Source organism: Manis pentadactyla, chromosome 3 (genome assembly GCF_030020395.1).
Source record: "Manis pentadactyla isolate mManPen7 chromosome 3, mManPen7.hap1, whole genome shotgun sequence".
In the NCBI taxonomy this organism is placed as follows: domain Eukaryota; kingdom Metazoa; phylum Chordata; class Mammalia; order Pholidota; family Manidae; genus Manis; species Manis pentadactyla.
In genome coordinates this window covers 90,060,987-90,080,948 of record NC_080021.1, presented here as the reverse complement: position 1 = coordinate 90,080,948, position 19,962 = coordinate 90,060,987, and the positions used below count along the sequence as shown (strand labels likewise).

Genomic DNA, 19,962 nt, shown 5'->3' with positions numbered 1-19,962 from the left:
TTGTCAGGGTTTTCAGTCTCCCTAATTAAGTCCAGTGTTCCCACAGACCCTCGGAGGTGAGGAAGGCAGCTGCTGTTATGTTAATGTCACCGTTATTAAACTCATTTCAAGGACACGGGACCAGAGTTCAGAAACCTTAGCACAGCTAGTGAGCCCACCTCCTTGAAGGCTTCCTGCAGGGTGCACGTGGGCCCCAGCCTGAGCATGCCTTGGCTCCGCCGGAAGCAATGTTGGGCCGACACCACGCAGTGGGAGGCTGGAGGCATCTGACGGACCACCACCCAAAGCAGGAGGGCCCAACACCATGCGAATCAGAACATCCTGGGCTCAAGAAAGATCAGAAATGGGTGAAAAGGCGAAAAGAAACAACTACGCAATGTCCTGAGAGGTGCAGGAAATAGCAGTCACCCTTTCATTACTCTTTTTTCCTGACTTACATTTTGTCCCATAGTTCGTTTTGCTGCTATGGCAGTTGCCAATCCACGATGCAACACTATAGTCACAGCCCCTTTAAGCAGCAAGCACCTTGATGCAGGTACAGTGTCACGTCTCACAGCTGTGCTATCAGCATCACTCCCTGTCCCCAGACACCAGGGGTGCTTCCCAGTGATTGCCACACGGGGAAACATTTCCCATCACGTCTTTCTACAAAACCTTTCGTCCAAATCTCCAAGTACATTCTCAGGACATGCTTCCTAAGTGCAGCGTGGGGCCTGCCCATGGTAGGGGTAAATGCTAAGTTCTCATAAACGAGAGGCGGGGTGGGATCTCCAGATAGGCCACAGCGGTGGACTGCTCTGAACAGGGGCCCCCAAAAGATAAGTCCATATCTTCCCACCCAGAACCTGTGAACATGCCCTCACATGGTGGGGCTCAGTTAACGATGCTGACAGAAGTGCTTTATCCCAGATGGTTCAGGTGGGCTCTAAATGCAATTTCACATGTCCTTACAACATTCCAGGGTGGGGGTGTCAGGGGGCTTGGCCACAGGCGGCAGGAGGAGACACACCACAGGGGAAGGCCATGTGGACATGGACACAGAGGCAGAGGCTGCAGGGGGTGCTCCTGATGGCTGGCAGCCTAGACGATGGGAGAGGCCAGGACCATATATTCCCAGAGCCTCCCAGGGAAGCATGGTGTGATGGCACCTGGATTTCAGACGTGTGGCCTCTAGGACTGAGAGGGCAGGTTTCTGTTGTTTTCAGCCCTGTTTGTGGTATCTGTGGCATCCTGCAGCCCAGGGAAACCAGTATAGCTAGGTGAGAGGTTACTCATCCAGTTCCACTCATTTGGCCTCCAGGAAATTACAGAACTAGACACAGTCATGGTAAAATCTATCCTAAGATACCAGTGTTAGCATGGCCCCGTGAAGGGTGACAGAGATGGAAGGCAGAGCTTCACCCCCTCAGAGAAAAGCGACCTTCAGAACCACAAATCCCGCACCAGAGGGTAGGTGCGTTTTCCTTATAACATAGACGGGATCCCACACCCCTGCCAGACAGGAGACAGGACAGTGAGTACACTTGTCAAAGCCTGATCCTGTCCGTGTGACCAGCCTGTTTTTTTACTGTGCGGCCCTGATCGGTGCGAACAGGCAGACTCCACTCTCCTGAAAGAACGGGGAAACCACAGAAGTGCCTTTTGCCTTTGCCTCTGAGAATTGAAAGTTGAGCGGCATATAAAAATCTAAATCTCCTGGAACTAATGTTCCTTTAGATATGGTTTCTAATTTTAAGTACCTGAGCTTGATTATTGATTGCAGTGTGTCTTTAAATGAACAGATTAAGACTTTCCCCGTAAAAATGAACTGTAAAAAAACTACAGCTGCTCTCTGGGGATAAGGGCTGTGTGATTTCTAACCTTAGATTCCAGACTTTAAGGGAAGAGTGTCTCCCGATTGGACAGGCTGCTGCTCAGCGTCCCCTCAAAGTGGTCTCCCCTCCTCTCTGCTGCCCAGCCAGCCTGGGGAACTCTGACACCTTTCCTCCCCAACTTGCTGGCAGTCACCTCATCTCTAAGGTGTTACCAGCTCTAGAGTAACCAAGGGAGACTGTTGCTAATTTTTCCAATCTTGGGATATAGGTCCTTTTAAAGTAACTGCTCTTCCTGACACCGTGCAGTGTTCACAGAGTGAGCTCCTCCACTGAGGGCTGCTGGCGATCTTACCACAGCTTTTAGGTGAAATCCTACGTAATATCTGATGACGGAAGCAGTGAGTGAGAAACTCAATACTTATCAATATAAAAGTAGCAACAATGGCCAGTTCACCTCCCTGCTCCTCTGCTACCTCACAACACCACCGTGACATCACACTGCCAGCAGGCAGCAGCCCTCACCCAACTCCAGGCCCTGCAGAGGGCTGACAAGCGCCAAGTCTGCAAACAAGCCATGCATCCCACTAGGGGAGCAAGACACCATGGCCAAAGGAGGACAGACGTGAAGCTCAGTGACAACACGGGACAAGGCCCTGGACGCTTTGCAGCAGTACGGGTGCCAACAGACGGGTGCGCCATGGTGCCTGGTCGTGGGGAAGACCAGCTATGGACACCCAGAATGCAGCAGAGAGCCTGGTGCATGCGGCACACACACAATGGCCAAGACCTCACTTTGGGGGTCCCATCGTCACAGAAGGAAGAAAGGGTGGGTGTTCCCCAGAGCAAGTGAAAGTTGCCCTTCATTCACCAGAACCAAAAGGCCCAGCATAACATCTTGGCAGGGATGTGGATGGCGGGAGGAGCCCGTCCTGGGACTTGCACATGTGGGCTGGCAGCAAACACCCTTTCTGACTCCCCGAGGTGCTGTCCTCAGCCAACGATACACCTGCAAGCAGCAGGTGCTGTGAGAACCTAGGGTAGAGAGGAGGGCTGGCAGCCATCAAGTCACAGGGCAGCTGCTGGCCTTCAGGCGTTCACCTCCCACCACGTAGCTCGGGGGCAGACCAAGCCCTAGATGCTCGTCAGGAGGAAGCACATTGCTGGGCAGGCCTCTGTGCAAGGAGAAGGAAGTTCATTCAGCTCAAAGTAGCCAACCTGCCTGACTCCACCTGACAGCCTCCACTCCTTCCTGCACTCAGACAGCCTTGCTTTCAGTGACATGAACACATTCCTCAGAGCCGTGGGTCCCCTCAGAAAATGCAGTGGGCTCCACACCCTCTACCATGTGTGCCACAGACCACCCCAGGACTAGCAGCCTGAAACAGTCCTTATCTGCTTGTACATCCCAAAGTGTGCAGGCTTGACGGAGCTGCCCCACGCCAGCCCAGCCGACAGTCCCAGGAACACAGCTGCCCTCAGGACAGCGCATTCACAAGCCAGGCACATGGTGTCACATGGCATGCAAGTGGCATCACATGGTGAGCAGGTGGTGCTGACCATCAGCTGGGAGCATGGACAGGCTGTGGGCTCAGAACAGGGTCCCCTTCCTGGGTGACAGGGACCAAGGGGAGGCACAGCATGTTTCTACGGCATACCCAGAATCCTAAGCTCTTGGCCTATGAAAAGGAGAGGCCACAATCGGGCCAGAGAAGCAGTCCAGATGGGAGAGGGTCCAGCTCAGGGTCAGGAGGGCAGTGGGTGCACTGGGAACTTGGCTGTCATCACACTCCATGTGTGTGTGTAACCTACTTAAGAATCCCCACTAAGACGCTATTTGATTATTTCCAGCTCTTTGTTTTGCTTGTTTGCTGCACAGCTGCAGAGTCCTCTCATGACTTGAGCTTGCACAGACACCTTGTTGTCCTATGGAGTGTATATCCTGGGGTGGAGTGACAGCAACATTACTGAGGCTGAGGGCCCCCCGTCCTCTTGCTTAGAAAGGCAGATTGGAAACAGGCAGGCATTCATGCACAAATGTCCACAACTTGGCATCACTACCTGTACGCAGGAGGAAGATAGTGTGAGACTGGGGTGGGGGGCCTGGAGGAGAACTGTCAGCCCCCAGGTAGATCAAATGCTCTCCTGAAGGCTTTGCAAGGAGCTGAGAAGTAGGTATTACTTTTAGGACCTTATTACCAGCAGAGTTGCCTAGAGGGCTTGTGACCACGCCCATGTTGGAGGAGGCGGCCCCACTTGATTTTCCAGCTCAGGGATCTCAGGCAGGCCTGCCAGTGCATTCCTGTCAAGGTCCAGTGATGCTGGCACAGCTGGTACGGGCATCATGCCTGACTGACCACTGCCATAGCTGCTGCTCAGGCAGCCACAGGGTCAAATGCTACCCAGCTCACTGGTGGTGGAACTTGAATTTGACCTGTTTTGACTCCAACATCTGTGCTCACAGCTTTGCTGCCAAAATTCTCAGCCCCACTCACATCAGAATTACCTGGAGCACTGGGAAAGCTGATGCCTGGGCTGCCCAGACCAATGAGACCAGTCTTTGGGGGCACCCAGCTCCACAGATTGCCCACACTACCCAAAAGAGACCAATGTGGGCCAAAGCTGGTGCACACAGAGCCCTGGGTCCTTATCACGCTGCCCGCCCCTCTATTTGGACTTCATGGGTCTGCCCATAGCCTAGGGCTTTTCCCAGTTTGTATGGTTTTACTTTTAGATAATGGGCAAATCTGCCCAAAATGAAGAAGAGAGTGAAGTAAGTATGTATTTTTTCCCAGATTTACTGAGATATAACTGTGTAAGCTTAAGGTGTAGAACCTGTTGATTTGATACACTTACATATTGCAATATAATTACCACATAGCCATAGCTAACACACCCATCATGTCACATATTATTATTTCTTTTTTGACGTGGGAACATTTAAGATGACTCTCCTGGCAATTTCAAGTACATAATAGAGTGTTGTTCACTAGAGTCGCCATGCCACACACTAGATCCCCAGAACTAGATCCCCAGTCTCATAACTGAAACTGTGTGCTGTCTGACCCCATTTTCCTCACTCCCCAGCCTGTTTCTTCTCTCTAGTTCCATGAGCTCAGCTTTTCTATATTCCACAAATAAGTGAGATCACACAGTATTTCTTGTTCTCTGTCTGACTTATTTCACTTAGCATGAGGCCCTCCAGGTCCATCCTGTTGCCACACGTGGCAGGATTTCCTTCTTTGCCATGGCTGAGTTCCACTACATATGTACCATCCGATCCTTCTTCATCCACTCATCCCTCCACAGACATTTGTTTCCATGTCTTGGCTACTGCGAGTAATGCTGCAGAGACCACTGGAGTAGAGATATCTCCTAGATTTCTTTTCCTTTGGCTATTGCAATTGCTGGTTCATAATGGTAGTTGCATTTTTAATTTTTTGAGGAGCCACCATACTGCTGTCCATACTAACAGCACCAACAGTGCACAAGGGCTCTCTTTCCCCCACATCCTCACCAACACCTGTTATTTCTTGTCTTTTGGTGGCGACCATTCTGACTGGTGGGAGGTGATGCCTCACTGGTTTTGATTTATGTTTCCCTGAGGATTAGTGATGCTGAGTCCCTTTTCATGTACCGATTGGCCATTTGGGCATCTTCTTTGGAAAAATGTCAATTCAGGTCCTCTGCCCATTTTTCATCATATTGCTTGGTTTTTTGCTATTGAGTTGTGTGGCTTCTTTCTATATTGTGGATATTAATCCCTTCTCTAATGTATGATCTGCAATTTTTTCTCCCACTCCACAGGCTGCTTGTTCATTTTGCTGATGGCTCCTTTGCTGGGCAGAAGCTCTTAGTTTGATGTGATCCATTTGCTTATTTTTGCTTTTGTTGCCTGTGATTTAATGTCAAATCCAAAAAAATCTTTGCTAAGACTGATGTCAAGTTTACCCCTTAGGTTTTCTTCTAGGAGTTTTATGGCTGCAGGTCATACAATTAAGTCTTTAATGTATTTTGAGTTGATTTTTGTGAATAGTGTAACATAATGGTCCAGTTTTCCCAGTACCACTTATTGGTGAGACCGTCCTTTCCCCCCTGTATATTCTTTGCCCCTCTGTCATAAACTAATTGACCACACATGTGTGGGTTTATTTCTGGGCTCTCTATTCTGTTTCACTGAACTATGTGGCTGTTTTTATGACAAGTAAGTGTGTATTTTTGATGGCACTGAAGACTGCACCACAGACTTCACTGTCATTTTAGAGAATTACATCTTCCTTTGCGGCCACATCAAGGTGGCAAAAACAATAGGCCAGAACCCCAACTGTCCAAAACATACACCGGTAAGTGCTATTGTTTTGTCTCAGGTGTACACCAGTATTGACCATCTCAGACAGGGCCCATCCCTGTGATTGCTCCCACTGATACCTGGAGGCCAAGATTTGAACTGAGCTAGGAGATTTTATCTGTTGGCTAAAGAACAGCAGCTTTTTTCTAAGATCTCTGCTCCACTTATCTTTGGTATTTCAGTGACTGACAAACAGACAAAAACATATTTATTTAGGGATTATCTATATTGAAAACTAGACATGGGATTTTTTTCTCTGTCAACATAGCAGTAATATCAGCTGTTTGAACAAAAAGGAGAGGTATTTTTCCATTCAATCCTGAATGCTGAAAATTCTTTGGTTTATATTCAAGAAAACATTTGGTTTTATCGATCATGAAAGCTGAGTAAGTTTAAACTCCTATAGCCAGGCAAGGAGAAGGTTGATTTTTCTCTTCATTGTAAAGGTTATTAAGAAGAAACCAGATATAGAGGTTATTAGTCTTTAGACAATCCCATAGACTCAGAACCACTCAAGTATATTCCAGAAGTTTTGTGCAAAGCCAATACTTGGACAGCCTGAAACACAGTGATGTCTCTGCTGGGAAGACCACTTTATTCTTCACAACTAAGTTCCTTCAAGAAGGTGTTCTTCTATCAATGGGGAAAGTGTCTATTTCCCTGCTTCTAACTGATAAGTAATGTTAAAACTTCACTAATGGTCAGAGAAGTAACAGATGCCACTTAGGTTGTCTGCCTCCCAGAATCCTTGGCCATGAATGGTAACTGATCACCTGCAATTCTGTTACAGCGAGACCCTTCACGCAAGAAAACCTCCTCTCATCGAGACATGCAAACACAGTAAAGCTTGTATTTGGGTTGAGAATAAAGTGTACACTTAAAAAACAAACACCAAGAACTTTTACAGTGAAACAGACATATTGATAACTTTGTCCTTAATTTTCCTTCACAAACCTTCCAGCTTCTTCAAATCCGAAAAGGTGTTCAAATACTGAATGACTTTGTGGTGATTTTATGGAATTCTTCCTAAGTTTTTGGTCTGTCTTTTGTACTAACTGGAAATACTGGTCTCAGACTGAAGAGAGGGAGCCCAAGCCCTGAACACCACTCAGCAACATTGGGGTTCCTTGCAGGACGAGCTCAGATACTAAAATACTTTGTGACATTGTTGAAATTTTGTCAGGGAAATGTGAGGAAATCCCACTGCCCATGAGCTCCATGTTGGCTTGTCAGGTGGAAACAGCTCTGGGCCAGCAAGCGGGTCCCCAAAAATCCAAGACCAGTATCTGCACTGCTTTCAGAAAGGTCTCCTTATAACTTCTTGACATCCACTCCTTTGTAAAATTATATATCTCCAAAGGACAGCCTTTTCTTTTCTTTTTTTTTTAGGTTTTTTTTTTATTCTTTTTTTTACTAAGTTATCATTGATATACACTCTTATGAAGGTTTCACAAGAAAAACAACGTGGTTATTACATTCACCCTTATTATCGCGTCCCCTCACACATATCCCACTGCAGTCACTATCCATCAGTGTAGTAAGATGCCACAAAGTCCCTATTTGTCTTCTCTGAGCTATACTGCAAAGGACAGCCTTTTCATTCCATTCTGAGAGAAACTATGTGACTTACAGAAATGACCATGGTTATTTTTTTTTAAGTGAAGTTATGCAGATCTGATAGAGTAAAGCAAATGTTTCATAAAACCAATGACTGTTTAAATTGTAGGACTAAACTGTTTGTATATAAATATTACCTTTTATATTCCATCTGAGTTTTATGTAGATGAACACATTACTTTAATGACCTGCATTTATGGAGGGAGAGAGGAGAGAGGCTCTCTCGATGCTCACCAGCCAGATGGCTGCCTTTTCTTGCATGAGATTAAAAGATGTTTCTCATTCACAGCGATGCTTCTGAGGCAAATTAATATCGCCAGCTAAATTGCTTGTGTTTTTGGAATAAAATTTAAAGAGAACTTTTTAAAGCAATTGGTGTCACAGGTTCTCAGGGCAGATTGCTCTCCAGGTAGAGCATGCTGGCTTTAAACATTCGGTAATTAATGGAAAGAATTCTGTGTTAATTGACTGCTTCCGAAAACGGAAATATAATGACTCCTTATTAATCATGAAAAGTAGTGTACAGCGCGGAGGCAGGACAATGACTGCCTCAGCAGTGGAGAAATGTTGATTAATGAAAAGAACAATGATACAGAAATTGGCATCATAATGCTCATACCCATGGAGCTTGGATTTTAAACATGCTACTTAGGAGTGGAAACCACAAGATTTGCCTTAAGTGACAGACAAATGCAACCTTGTACCACCCAAATGTTGGGGGACAATCTCATACTGCTCTTTGCTTGCAGCATCTTTGCTTGCAGAAGCAAAAACACTCACCCAGAGAGATCTTTATTTCTTTATTTCAGAAAAAAAAAACAGGTTTGTCCTTCATTCCTAATCTAGGCTTCTAAGATCAAACTCTTCCCCAGAGCAAAACAGGGTCATTCATTAATGTCATTTAATTTCCACACAACAGGTCGTCCTGACTGCAGAGGACAAAGGGAGGGAAGAAAGTATTTTTCCCCAAACTGAAATTAACAAATTTGATTTCTGATATTTCCCAGCCAATATAAAGAAAAATTCATATTCGCATTGGTGACAGGGTTTTTTTTAATCTAATTTCAAGTTCCTGAGAGAATATGTAGCTCATTTCACAGGAAAGGAAGTCATGTTTATTCAAACGTGCATCCACTATCCACTCAGCATGAGCAGTCAGGGGCTCAGAACCAGCAGCAGCCAAACTGGTGACAGCTCTTTGTGTCTGCAGCACCCAGCCACACCCACCCCATCAGTCTGCATGCTGGGGACAGTGACACTGCAGCTGGCAGTAGAGGGAAGGGGCTTGAGTCCTCTGCACAAGTCCAGGCAGAGCCTACTGGGCACCTGAGGCTGCCCCCTGCCCTCCACCCAGGTGAGTGTTGACTCCTCCCCTCTCCTTCCAGGTGGAACGTGCTGGGCCTGCAGGGTGCCCTCCTCTGCCATTTCATTGAGCCCGTGTACCTGCACAGTATCATCGTGGGCAGCCTGCACCACACAGGCCACCTCTCCCGGGTAATGAGCCACAGGACCGAGGACATAGGCCAGCTGCCGACATCCTACCGGCACAACCGGCCCCTCCTCAGCGGTAAGACAGCTCCACCCAAGACACATGCTCAGGCCCTGCTCCTGTCAGCGGGACCCAAACGTACCAACTCAGGGCAGATTTCACCCATTTTGGCCAGTGGTTACTTAAGACTTAGCGAACAAAATTACAGCAATCCAAGGCTTAAAAAAAAAGAGCAAAGGTCACAGTGCATCTCTGAAGATAGGAACAGTAACATTTTAGAGCAAAAGCATCACAGGACATGGACATCAGCACTTCATGGAGTCACTGTAGCTGTAGGGTCTATAGGGCTCAGGATAGAAAGGGTAATAATCATGCGCTTGTCCACAGGACAACTTACCAGCCCATGGCTGCTCCGTAGGCGGTTTTGAGGGAGGCCCAGGTGGATGAAGAGGAGCAAGATGGGGTGGGACTCAGGAATCTGGGCTCTGTGCAGGGCTCAGAGGTGAGCACACACTCAGGAAGCACATTTAGGGGACAATGAAGCCACTCAGTGAGCACTGAGCCAGGAGCATGCTCCTGAATCTGCTCCTCACTTTCCAAGCCGTGTCCTTAGGCAAGCGCCAATGAGCCAAGGCGACGGCCTGAGGCTGCCTGGCACACCCCATAGTGGGGACCAAGTCATGTGGCCTCGAAGCGCTCTGGAAGCAGCCAAGTTCCACGCACATGGGAAGGATTGAGTCCTAAATCCTGAGCCATGGATGGTAATACCTACCTAGTGGCCACGGTCTTCCACACTGTGGCCCTTTCCCATTTCTGGGAACGAACCAGAAGCAAAGGGAAGGAGCATGTAGGCTTTAATTACATCCCATGAGCCTCATCCAGGGGCCTGGAGAAAAACCTACCATGAGAGGCGTCTCCTTGCTCCAGTAGGTTCTCTCTCCCTGGGGATGGCAGGAGGGGCCCCACGGCACAGGCCCCCTCAGAGCGTCTGTGCCTCCCAGCTTCAGCAGCTGACTGGTTTAGGTCTTCCTCCAGATCATCTGAAAGAAAATAAGACATGGTGCTCCTTAGTGTTGTGGCTGAAGATTTATTCCCAGGATCTAAAATTGTCCTAAATTACAGAATGAGGGGTAATAATAGTGCCCCAGAGGGTAATGACAGCCAGAAGAAATCCATGAAAAGCACTTAAGGCGCTAAGCAAGTATTCAACAGAAGACACCTCACTCTCAATCCTCTGGATTCACCACCTACAGACTGACCGCCTTCCAGGTGGACTGGACACATCACAGGCCCAATGGCACAAACAGGCCAGCAGAGGGCCCTCTCAACCCTGCCCTTTAAATGCTACATTCCCGAATTTATTTTATACACTTGAGACCCTGTTGCTAAGATCCTAGGACCGTGTGCCAAGAACAGCCCTTTCCTCTTCAGGAGGGACATCTGTGGCACACAGATGATGATCCAGAACCTACTTGCCTGCAGGACCTGCTTTTCCCCACCCTCACATCCATGGCCAGCTTAGACTCTGGAGGCTTCCTATGTCTAGTCAAGGCAGCATAAAAGCTAGTTAGCCTCATCAAGGCTATCCTGGTTGCAGGGGCATGTCAAAGAGTCTGTCCAGGAACACAAAATACCCATTATCTTGCTACGATTTCACCTTTCTTTACTGTTACCCAGGGCTGATCAATTCTTTACCACAATCCTAAGGGCTGAGCTAGTAAAACAGCAGACAGGATCTTTGTACCACCAACTCCACTGTGAATGCTGCCTGGTGACCTAGCCTAAAACTGTGCAGGGCCTGTAACTAAACCATAACAGACTGTGGGCAGCAAATGGCCTGAGGTGGTCTTCCTGGGCATGTGCACCCAGGGGCTCCTCTGCATGGTACAGAGGTTACACAATGCACAGCTTATCACCTGGAGAAGCAAATGACGCTGACAGTGTCTCCTTGTCAGGTACATGGCACGTTGTCCCATCGCACCAATGACTAGTGCATTCTCCTCATGACAAATGTGTAACGTATAAAATTCTCACAGATTTTAAGAACACACATGAGCTTCAAAAAAAATATCTGACCTGGGTCTTTGTCCTGGAGTCATTAAGTAGGAATTTATCCTCCTGTGCTCTTGAATGAATTTTTGGTAGAAAAAAATTATTATAAATCCTGCTAGAATAATATCTAAAAATAACCCTAAATTTTGCATGAAGATCAAAAAAGTTAGGTTAAATACAAAATGAAATATTTAATAAGACATTTCTATAGATTAGCACTGATCTCCTTAAGCAAATTAGATGGCACATAGCTTATGGTAAATTTAAAATTATAGAAGGATTAAAGATGGCAGCATGAGAGGTGAGACAGAGGCTTCCTCCTAAAACCACATATAATATGAAAATATAATTAATACAACTAATTCTGAGAGAGCAACAGGAAAGAGGACTGCACCAGACTGCATATACCTGGAGAAAAGAACAGACCTCACGGAACAGGGTAATGTACCAAAGCTGTGGCCCGGTCAGACCCAAGTCCTTCCCCCACCCCAGCTCACAGGCAAGAGGAAGAGAAATGGAGCAGGTAAGGAATGGAGGCCTGGGACTGCTGAATACCTAACTCCCGAGATCTGCTCTGGGAGCACAAACCTGCACTTCATGGTAATTTCATGATTACGTGATTGGAAAACTATTTTGTGATTACAGGGTTGGAAAGCTAAGACAGGCAGAATTCTTGGAGAGACTGAGATTCTAGTCACTTGTGGAAAGCAGGGATCCATATCCAGATGCTCTGGGACAAAAGTTTATACCTGTGTGATCGGCCCACTGGTTCAGGCAGTGGAGACAGGCACAGCAGCTGGGAGGCAGGGAACAGCTTTTTCCTCCCCCCAGAACGAATTCCACTCCCCTGCTTCAGGGGCTGAGCAGCTCCAGAGAGTAGAGCTTCTGGACACTAGAGGGCGCCATACACAAATATGAAACGCCAAAGGGACCTGGTACAGAGTAAAATTAATAAAACTCCTGAGAAAGATGACATGGACCTCATGACTCTTCCTGAAAGGGAGTTCAAAATAAAAATCATTAACATGCTAATAGAGGTAAGGAAAGATATTCAAAAACTTAGAAATGAATTCCAGTCGGAGATCCAATCATTGAAGAGTACAATGGAGGGTATTAGAACCAGATTGAATATGGTGGAGGAGATGAAAAATGAAACAGAAACTAGAGAAGAGGAATACAAAGAAGCTGCGGCACAGAGAGAAAAAAGGATCTCTAAGAATGAAAGAATATTGAGAAAACTGTGACCAATCGAAATGGAACAATATTCGCATTATAGGGGTACCAGAAGAAGAAGAGAGAGAGAAAGGGATAGAAAGTGTCTTTGAGGAGGTAATTGCTGAAAACTTCCCCAGTCTGGGGAAGAAGATAGTCTCTCAGGCCATAGAGATCCACAGATCTCAGAACACAAGGGACCCAAGGAAGACAAAACCAAGACATATAGCAATTAAAATGGCAAAGATCAAGGATAAGGACAGACTATTAAAAGCAGCCAGGGAGAGAAATAAGATCACATACAAAGGAAAGCCCATCAGGCTAACATCAGACTTCTCAGCAGAAACCTTACAGGCCAGAAGGGAGTGGCATAATGTATTTAATGCAATGAAGTAGAAGGGCCTGGAACCAAGATTACTTTATCTGGCAAGATTTTCATTCAAATTTGAAGGAAGGATTAAACAATTTCCAAATAAGCAAAAGCTGAGATAATTTACCTCCCACAAACCATCTCAGTCGATTTTGGAGGGACTGCTATAGATGGACATGTTCCTAAGGTTTAAGAGCCATCACCAGAGGTAATAAAACCACAGTAAAGAAAGTAGAACAGCTAATTACTAAGCAAATGCAAAATTACATTAACTATCCCCAAAGTCAATCAAGGGATAGACAAAGAGTACAGAATATGATACCTAATATATAAAGAATGGAGGAGGAAGAAAAAGGAGGAGTAAAAGAAAAGAACCCTTAGATTGTGTTTGTAATAGTATATTAAGTGAGTTAAGTTAGACTCTTAGATAGTAAGGAAGTTAACCTTGAACCTTTGGTAACGACGAATCTAAAGTCTCCAATGGCAATAAGTACATACCTATCAATAATCACACGAAATGTAAATGGACTGAATGCACCAATCAAAAGACATAGACTCACTGAATGGATAAAAAAACAAGACCCATCTATATACTGCCTACAAGGGACTCACTTTAAACCCAAAGACATACACAGACTAAAAGTGAAGGGATGGAAAAAGATATTTCATACAACTAAAAGAGAAAAAAGCAGGAGTTATAGTACTTGTATCAGACAAAATAGACTTCAAAACAAAGAAAGTCACAAGAGACAAAGAAGGACATTACATAATGATAAAGGGGTCAATCCAACAAGAAAATATAACCATGATAAATATCTATGCTCCCAACACAGGAGCACCTACATATGTGAAACAAATACTAACTGAATTAAAAGGGGAAATAGAATGCAATGCATTCATTCTAGGAGACTTCAACACTCCACTCACTCAGGACAACCAGACAGAAAATAAGTAAGGAGACAGAGGCATTGAACAACACATTAGAACAGATGGACTTAACAGGCATCTACAGAACTATACACCCAAAAGCAGCAAAATACATTCTTCTCAAGTGTACATGGAACATTTCCAAGAATAGATCATATACTAGGCCACAAAAAGAGCCTCAGTAAATTTAAAAAGATTGAAATTGTACCAACCAGTTTCTCAGACCACAAAGGTATGAAACTAGAAATAAATTACTCAAAGAAAATGAAAAATCCCATAAACACATGGAGGTTTTGCAATATGCTCCTAAATAACCAATGGATCAATGACCAAATAAAAACAGAGATCAAGCAATATATGGAGACAAATAACAACAATAATTCAACACCACAAAATCTGTGGGATGCAGCCAAGGCCATGCTAAGAGGAAAATGTATTGCAATACAGGCCTACCTCAGGAAAGAAGAGAAATCCCATATAAGCAGTCTAAACTCACAATTAACGAAACTAGAAAAAGAAGAACAAATGAGGCCCAAAGTCAGTAGAAGAAGGGACATAATAAAGATTAGAACAGAAATAAATAAAATTGAGAAGAGTAAAACAATAGAAAGAATCAGTGAAAGCAAGAGCAGGTTCTTTGAGAAAATAAAATAGATAAACCCCTAGCCAGACTTATCAAGAAAAAAAGAAACTCTACACACATAAACAGAATCAGAAATGAGAAAGGAAAAATCACTACGGACACCACAGAAATACAAAGAATTATTAGAGAATACTATGAAAAATTATATGCTAACAAACTGGATAACTCAGAAGAAATGGACAACTTTCTAGAAAAATACAACCTTCCAAGGCTGACCCAGGAAGAAACAGAAAATCTGAACAGACCAAATACCAGCAACAAAATTGAACTGGTAATCAAGAAACTACTCAAGAACAAAAGCCCTGGACCAGATGGCTTCACCACTGAATTTTATCAAGTATTTAGTGAATACCTAACACCGATCCTCCTTAAAGTTTTCCAAAGAGTAGAAGAAGAGGGAATACTTCCAAACTCATTCTATGAGGCCAGCATCACTCTAAAACCAAAACCAGGCAAAGACAACACACACACAAAAAAAGAAAATTACAGACCAATATCCCTGATGAACATAGATGCAAAAATAGCCAACAAAATATTAGCAAACCAAATTCAGAAATACATCAAAAAGGTCATCCATCATGATCAAGTAGGATTTATTCCAGGGATGCAAGGATGGTACAACATTCGAAAATCCATCAACATCAACCATCACATCAACAAAAAGAAGGACAAAAGCCACATGATCATCTCCATAGATTCTGAAAAAGCATTCGACAAAATACAACATCCATTCATGGTAAAAATTCTCAACAAAATGGGTATACAGGGCAAGTACCTCAACATAATAAAGGCCATATATGACAAACCCACGGCCAATATCATACTTAACAGGGAGAAGCTGAACGCTTTTCCTTTAAGATTGGGAACAAGACAAGGATGCCCACTTTCCCCACTTCTGTTCAACATAGTACTGGAGGTCCTAGCCATGGCAATCAGACAACACACAGAAATAAAAGGCATCCAGATTGGCAAGGAAGAAGTTAATCTGGCCCTGTTTGCAAATTACATGATACTGTACATTAAAAAAACCCTAAAGAATCCACTCCAAAACTACTAGATCTAATATCTGAATTCAGCGAAGTTGCAGGATACAAAATTAATACACAGAAATCTGTTCCTTTCCTATACACTAACAATGAACTAGCAGAGAGAGAAATCAGGAAAACAATTCCATTCACAGTTGCATCAAAAAGAGTAAAATACCTAGGAATAAACCTAACCAAGGATGTGAAAGACCTATACCTTGAAAACTACAAGACACTCCTAAGAGAAATTAAAGAAGATACCAATAAATGGAAACACATCCCATGCTCATGGATAGGAAGAATTAATATTGTCAAAATGGCCATCCTGCCTAAAGCAATCTATAGATTCAATGCAATTCCTATCAAAATACCAACAGCATTCTTCAACAAAGTAGAGAAAATCATTCTAAAATTCATATGGAACCACAAAAGACCTCAAATGGCCAAAGCAATCCTGAGAAGGAAGAATAAAGCTGGTGGCATTACACTCCCCGACTTCAAGCTCTACTACAAAGCCACAGTAATCAAGACAATTTGGCACTGGTACAAGAACAGACCAATGGAACAGACTAGAGAGCCCTGATATAAATCCAACCATATATGGTCAATTAATATACAATAAGGGAGCCAACAGGGAAATGACAGCCTCTTCAACAGCTGGTGTTGGCAAAACTGGACAGCTACATGCAAGAGAATGAAACTGGATTATTGTTTAACCCCATACACAAAAGTAAACTCAAAATGGATTAAAGACTTAAATGTAAGTCATGAAACCATAAAACTCTTAGAAGACAACAGAGGCAAACATCTCCTGAATGTAAGCATGAGCAGCTTCTTCCTGAACGCATTGCCTCGAGTAAGGGAAACAAAAGCAAAAATGAACTCATGAGACTACATCAAACTAAAAAGTTTCTGTAGGGCAAAGGACACCATCAACAGAACAAAAAGGCATCCTACAGTATGGGAGAATATATTTGTAAATGACATATCTGACAAGGGGTTAACATCCAAAATATATAAAGAACTTAGGTGCCTCAACACCCAAAAAGCAAATAACCCGATTAACAAATGGGCAGAGGATATGAAGAGACAGTTCTCCAAAGAAGAAATTCACATGGCCAACAGACACATGAAAAGATGTTCCTCGTCACTAATCATCAGGGAAATGCAAATTAAAACCACAATGAGATATCACCTCACACCAGTAAGGATGACCAGCATGGAAAAGACTAAGAACAACAAATGCTGGCAAGAATGCGGAGAAAGGGGAACCCTCCTACACTGCTGGTGGGAATGTAAGCTAGTTCAACCATTGTGGAAAGCAATATGGAGGTTCCTCAAAAAACTAAAAATAGAAATACCATTTGACCCAGAATCCCACTCCTTGGAATTACCCAAAGAACACAACTACTCAGATTCAAAAAGACATATGCACCCCTATGTTTATCGCAGCATTTTTTACAATAGCCAAGATATGGAAGTAACCTAAATGTCCATCAGTAGATGAATGGATAAAGAAGATGTGGTACATATACACAATGGAATACTATTCCACCATAAGAAAGAAACAAATCCTACCATTTGCAACAACATGGATGGAGCTGGAGGATATTATGCTCAGTGAAATAAGCCAGGTGGAGAAAGACAAATGCCAAATGATTTCCCTTATTTGTGGAGTATAACAATGAAGCAAAATTGAAGAAACAAAATGGCAGCAGACTCAGAGACTCCAAGAATGAACTAGTGGTTACCAAAGGGGAGGGGTGTGGGAGGGTGGGTGGGGAGGGAGGGAGAAGGGGATTGAGGGGTACTATGTTTAGTACACATGGTGTCGGGGATCACAGGGAGAACAGTGTATCACAGAGAAGGGACATAGTCGATCTCTGGCAACTTGCTGCACTGATGGACAGTGACTGCATTGGGGTATGGGCGGGGACTTGATAATATGGGTAAATGTAGTAACCACATTGTTTTTTCATGTGAAACCTTCAGAAGAGTGTATATCAATCATACCTTAATTTAAAAAAATTTTTATAGTTTTTAATTATAGAAAAACCTTGTTTTATTCTTCTGGGAGTGCTTCTAAAAATACTTGCATATTAGTTAGGTTTCCTTTATTTGCTACCATGATTTTAAGGAATTGTTTCACAAAAGGATTTGAACAGCAAACTTTATTACATTGCTCTTGAAATTTTACCATTTAAGGAAAATACTTTATTGTCAATACATTTCATTTAACCAAACATCATGAAAGTTGGCCCACATAATCCAGGTGCATGTTTAATCATTCAACAAATGTGTATTGATTACTTACAATGCCAGGGATAATTCTGCACTGGGAAAAGAGCAGTGAAAAAATCCATACCCCAGGGACTACCTGCAATGGGAAGACAGACAAAATATAAATGCTTTGTAGAAAAACAAAGCAAAGAAGGGATTTAAAAGGGACCTTCAATTCTAAATCAGAGGATCAGGAAAGACCTCACTGAAAGGGTGGTGTCAGAGCAAAATCCTGAAGGAAAACAGTGATGTGCAAAGGGGGTAGACAGAGGGGAATGGAGGACAGAATCTGGAGCAGAGTTTTTATTGGTAAAATTGCCAAAAAGAGAAGACAAAGAAACAAAGAAAGAAAATACTAAAAGCAGTCAGAAAATAAAAAACAGAGCAACTTAAAAGGAGCCAAATCAGACTGATAGCTGATTTTTGGAAGACAGAAAACAAAGAAACAATATCTTTAAAATGATGATAGAAAATTAATCTCGACCTAAAACTTAGATCCAGGAAAAGTATCCTTTAAAAATGAGGTCAACACAGCATCCCAAAGAGAAAGACATGGGCTAATTGACTCCAGCAGACTCACACGAAAGGGGCACTACCTGTGCCATCTGGGCACTAGAAAAATGACCAAGGTGGATAGGCAGAACAAAAAGCAGTGGCAATCACCCATATTTTTACCCAGTGTAAAACTCAGCTTATTACTACAGTTTGAACACTATGCCAGTGAAAAACACATAATTTAAAGCAAAAATGACCATATCCTGCCACTGTTCCTTTGTCCCATATCTTCTGAAATAATGACAATCTTTACCAGAACCTAGAACTACCAGGTTATAAAATGAAATATTCCAGTTTCTTCCTGCCATGGAGATTTCACATCTTTAGGGGAGTCCTGTGATCCCGTACATTTTAAACCATGAGGACTACAAACCCCAGTCATTATGGTCACAAGTGAGGTCTCGTTCCTATGACTCTAGGAAGGCAGGCCCAGGGAAACACTCCCTGGAAGGGAGGCCTCCTGCCCCCACGCACGCTGGCGATGCTGCCACCATCCCCTGCGCCTCACAGAGCACCGAGGATGGTGCGGCCACCATAACCCAGTCTGATGCGGACAGCCTGTTCCATGTGCTATGGGCTCCCATGGGCTTGTACGACCCATGGGACATGCCATGAATCCCTCCCCTCCCCGCAGAGCACTAACTTCTCATACACCAGCTCCCACCTCTGGTATATTCCACACACTCTCCCTGGAATGTGTTCTATTAACACAAGACAGTAGCTATAAAATTACTGTCAATTATAATGATGTTCATGCTAATGAAAATGAATAAAACGACATTAATGCAGCCTTAGTATTTACTCCAAATCCACAAGTCCACATAAAAATCACTAGTTCCAATTCCGTTAGGGGTGTGTGTGTGGTGTGGGTGTGTACATGGTATGTGTGTGTGATGTGTGTGTGCATGTGCCACTGAGGGTCAGATCACACCCTCCCCAGAAAGTCTTACCACTTGGTTTATAGACCACTTCCAAAATTCAAAATTAGTTCTGGTAGTAGGCTGATAATGGCCACCAAGATACCAAATCCTAATCTCTGAAGCCTGTGCATTACCTTGTTTGGAAAAAGGGTCCTTGTAGGTGTGATTAAGGATTTGAGATGAGGAGATGATACTGCATTATGTCAGTGAGTCCCATATGCATCACAAGTGTCCTTACAAGAGAGAGGCTGAGGCGGAGACAGAGACAGAAAGGGAGACAGAGAGAAACAGAGAGAGAGAGGGAGACAGACAGAAGTACAGACAGAGAGACAGGGAGACAGAAGCAGACAAAAAGAAAGAGACACAGAAAGACAGAGATAGAGAGACAGAAAGGGAGAGAAAAACAGATGAGGTGGAGGCGGCATGGCATGGAAACACAAGTAGCCACAGGAAGGAGGCTGAGATGGTGGGAGGGATGCACCTAGGATCCCAGAATGCTGGGCCCAGAGGGAGAGGGGACAAGGCAGTTCCCCCCTTAGCACCTCAGGAGGGGATGGCCCTGCCCACGGCATGGGCTTCGGCCGCAGTCTTAAGGACTACACAGCTACAGGGAATGCCTTTCTGTTGTTTTCCTTAAGCCACCAAGCACTATGTCTGGAAAATTCTGTAGCCAGAGCTGTTTCTGGACCACATCGCTTGATTAGGTATCCTAC

General features: G+C 44.2%; 1 protein-coding gene across 1 annotated transcript in view; it reads left to right on the top strand.

The window, feature by feature from the left end:
* ADARB2 (adenosine deaminase RNA specific B2 (inactive)) overlaps nucleotides 1-19,962 on the top strand; it is a 365,713-nt gene that overhangs the window by 343,022 nt on the left and 2,729 nt on the right. Inside the window, exon 8 of the mRNA XM_036910803.2 lies at nucleotides 9,162-9,343. Within this exon, the coding sequence (XP_036766698.2) occupies nucleotides 9,162-9,343 (182 nt within the window). The remainder of the gene's footprint in view (nucleotides 1-9,161; nucleotides 9,344-19,962) is intronic.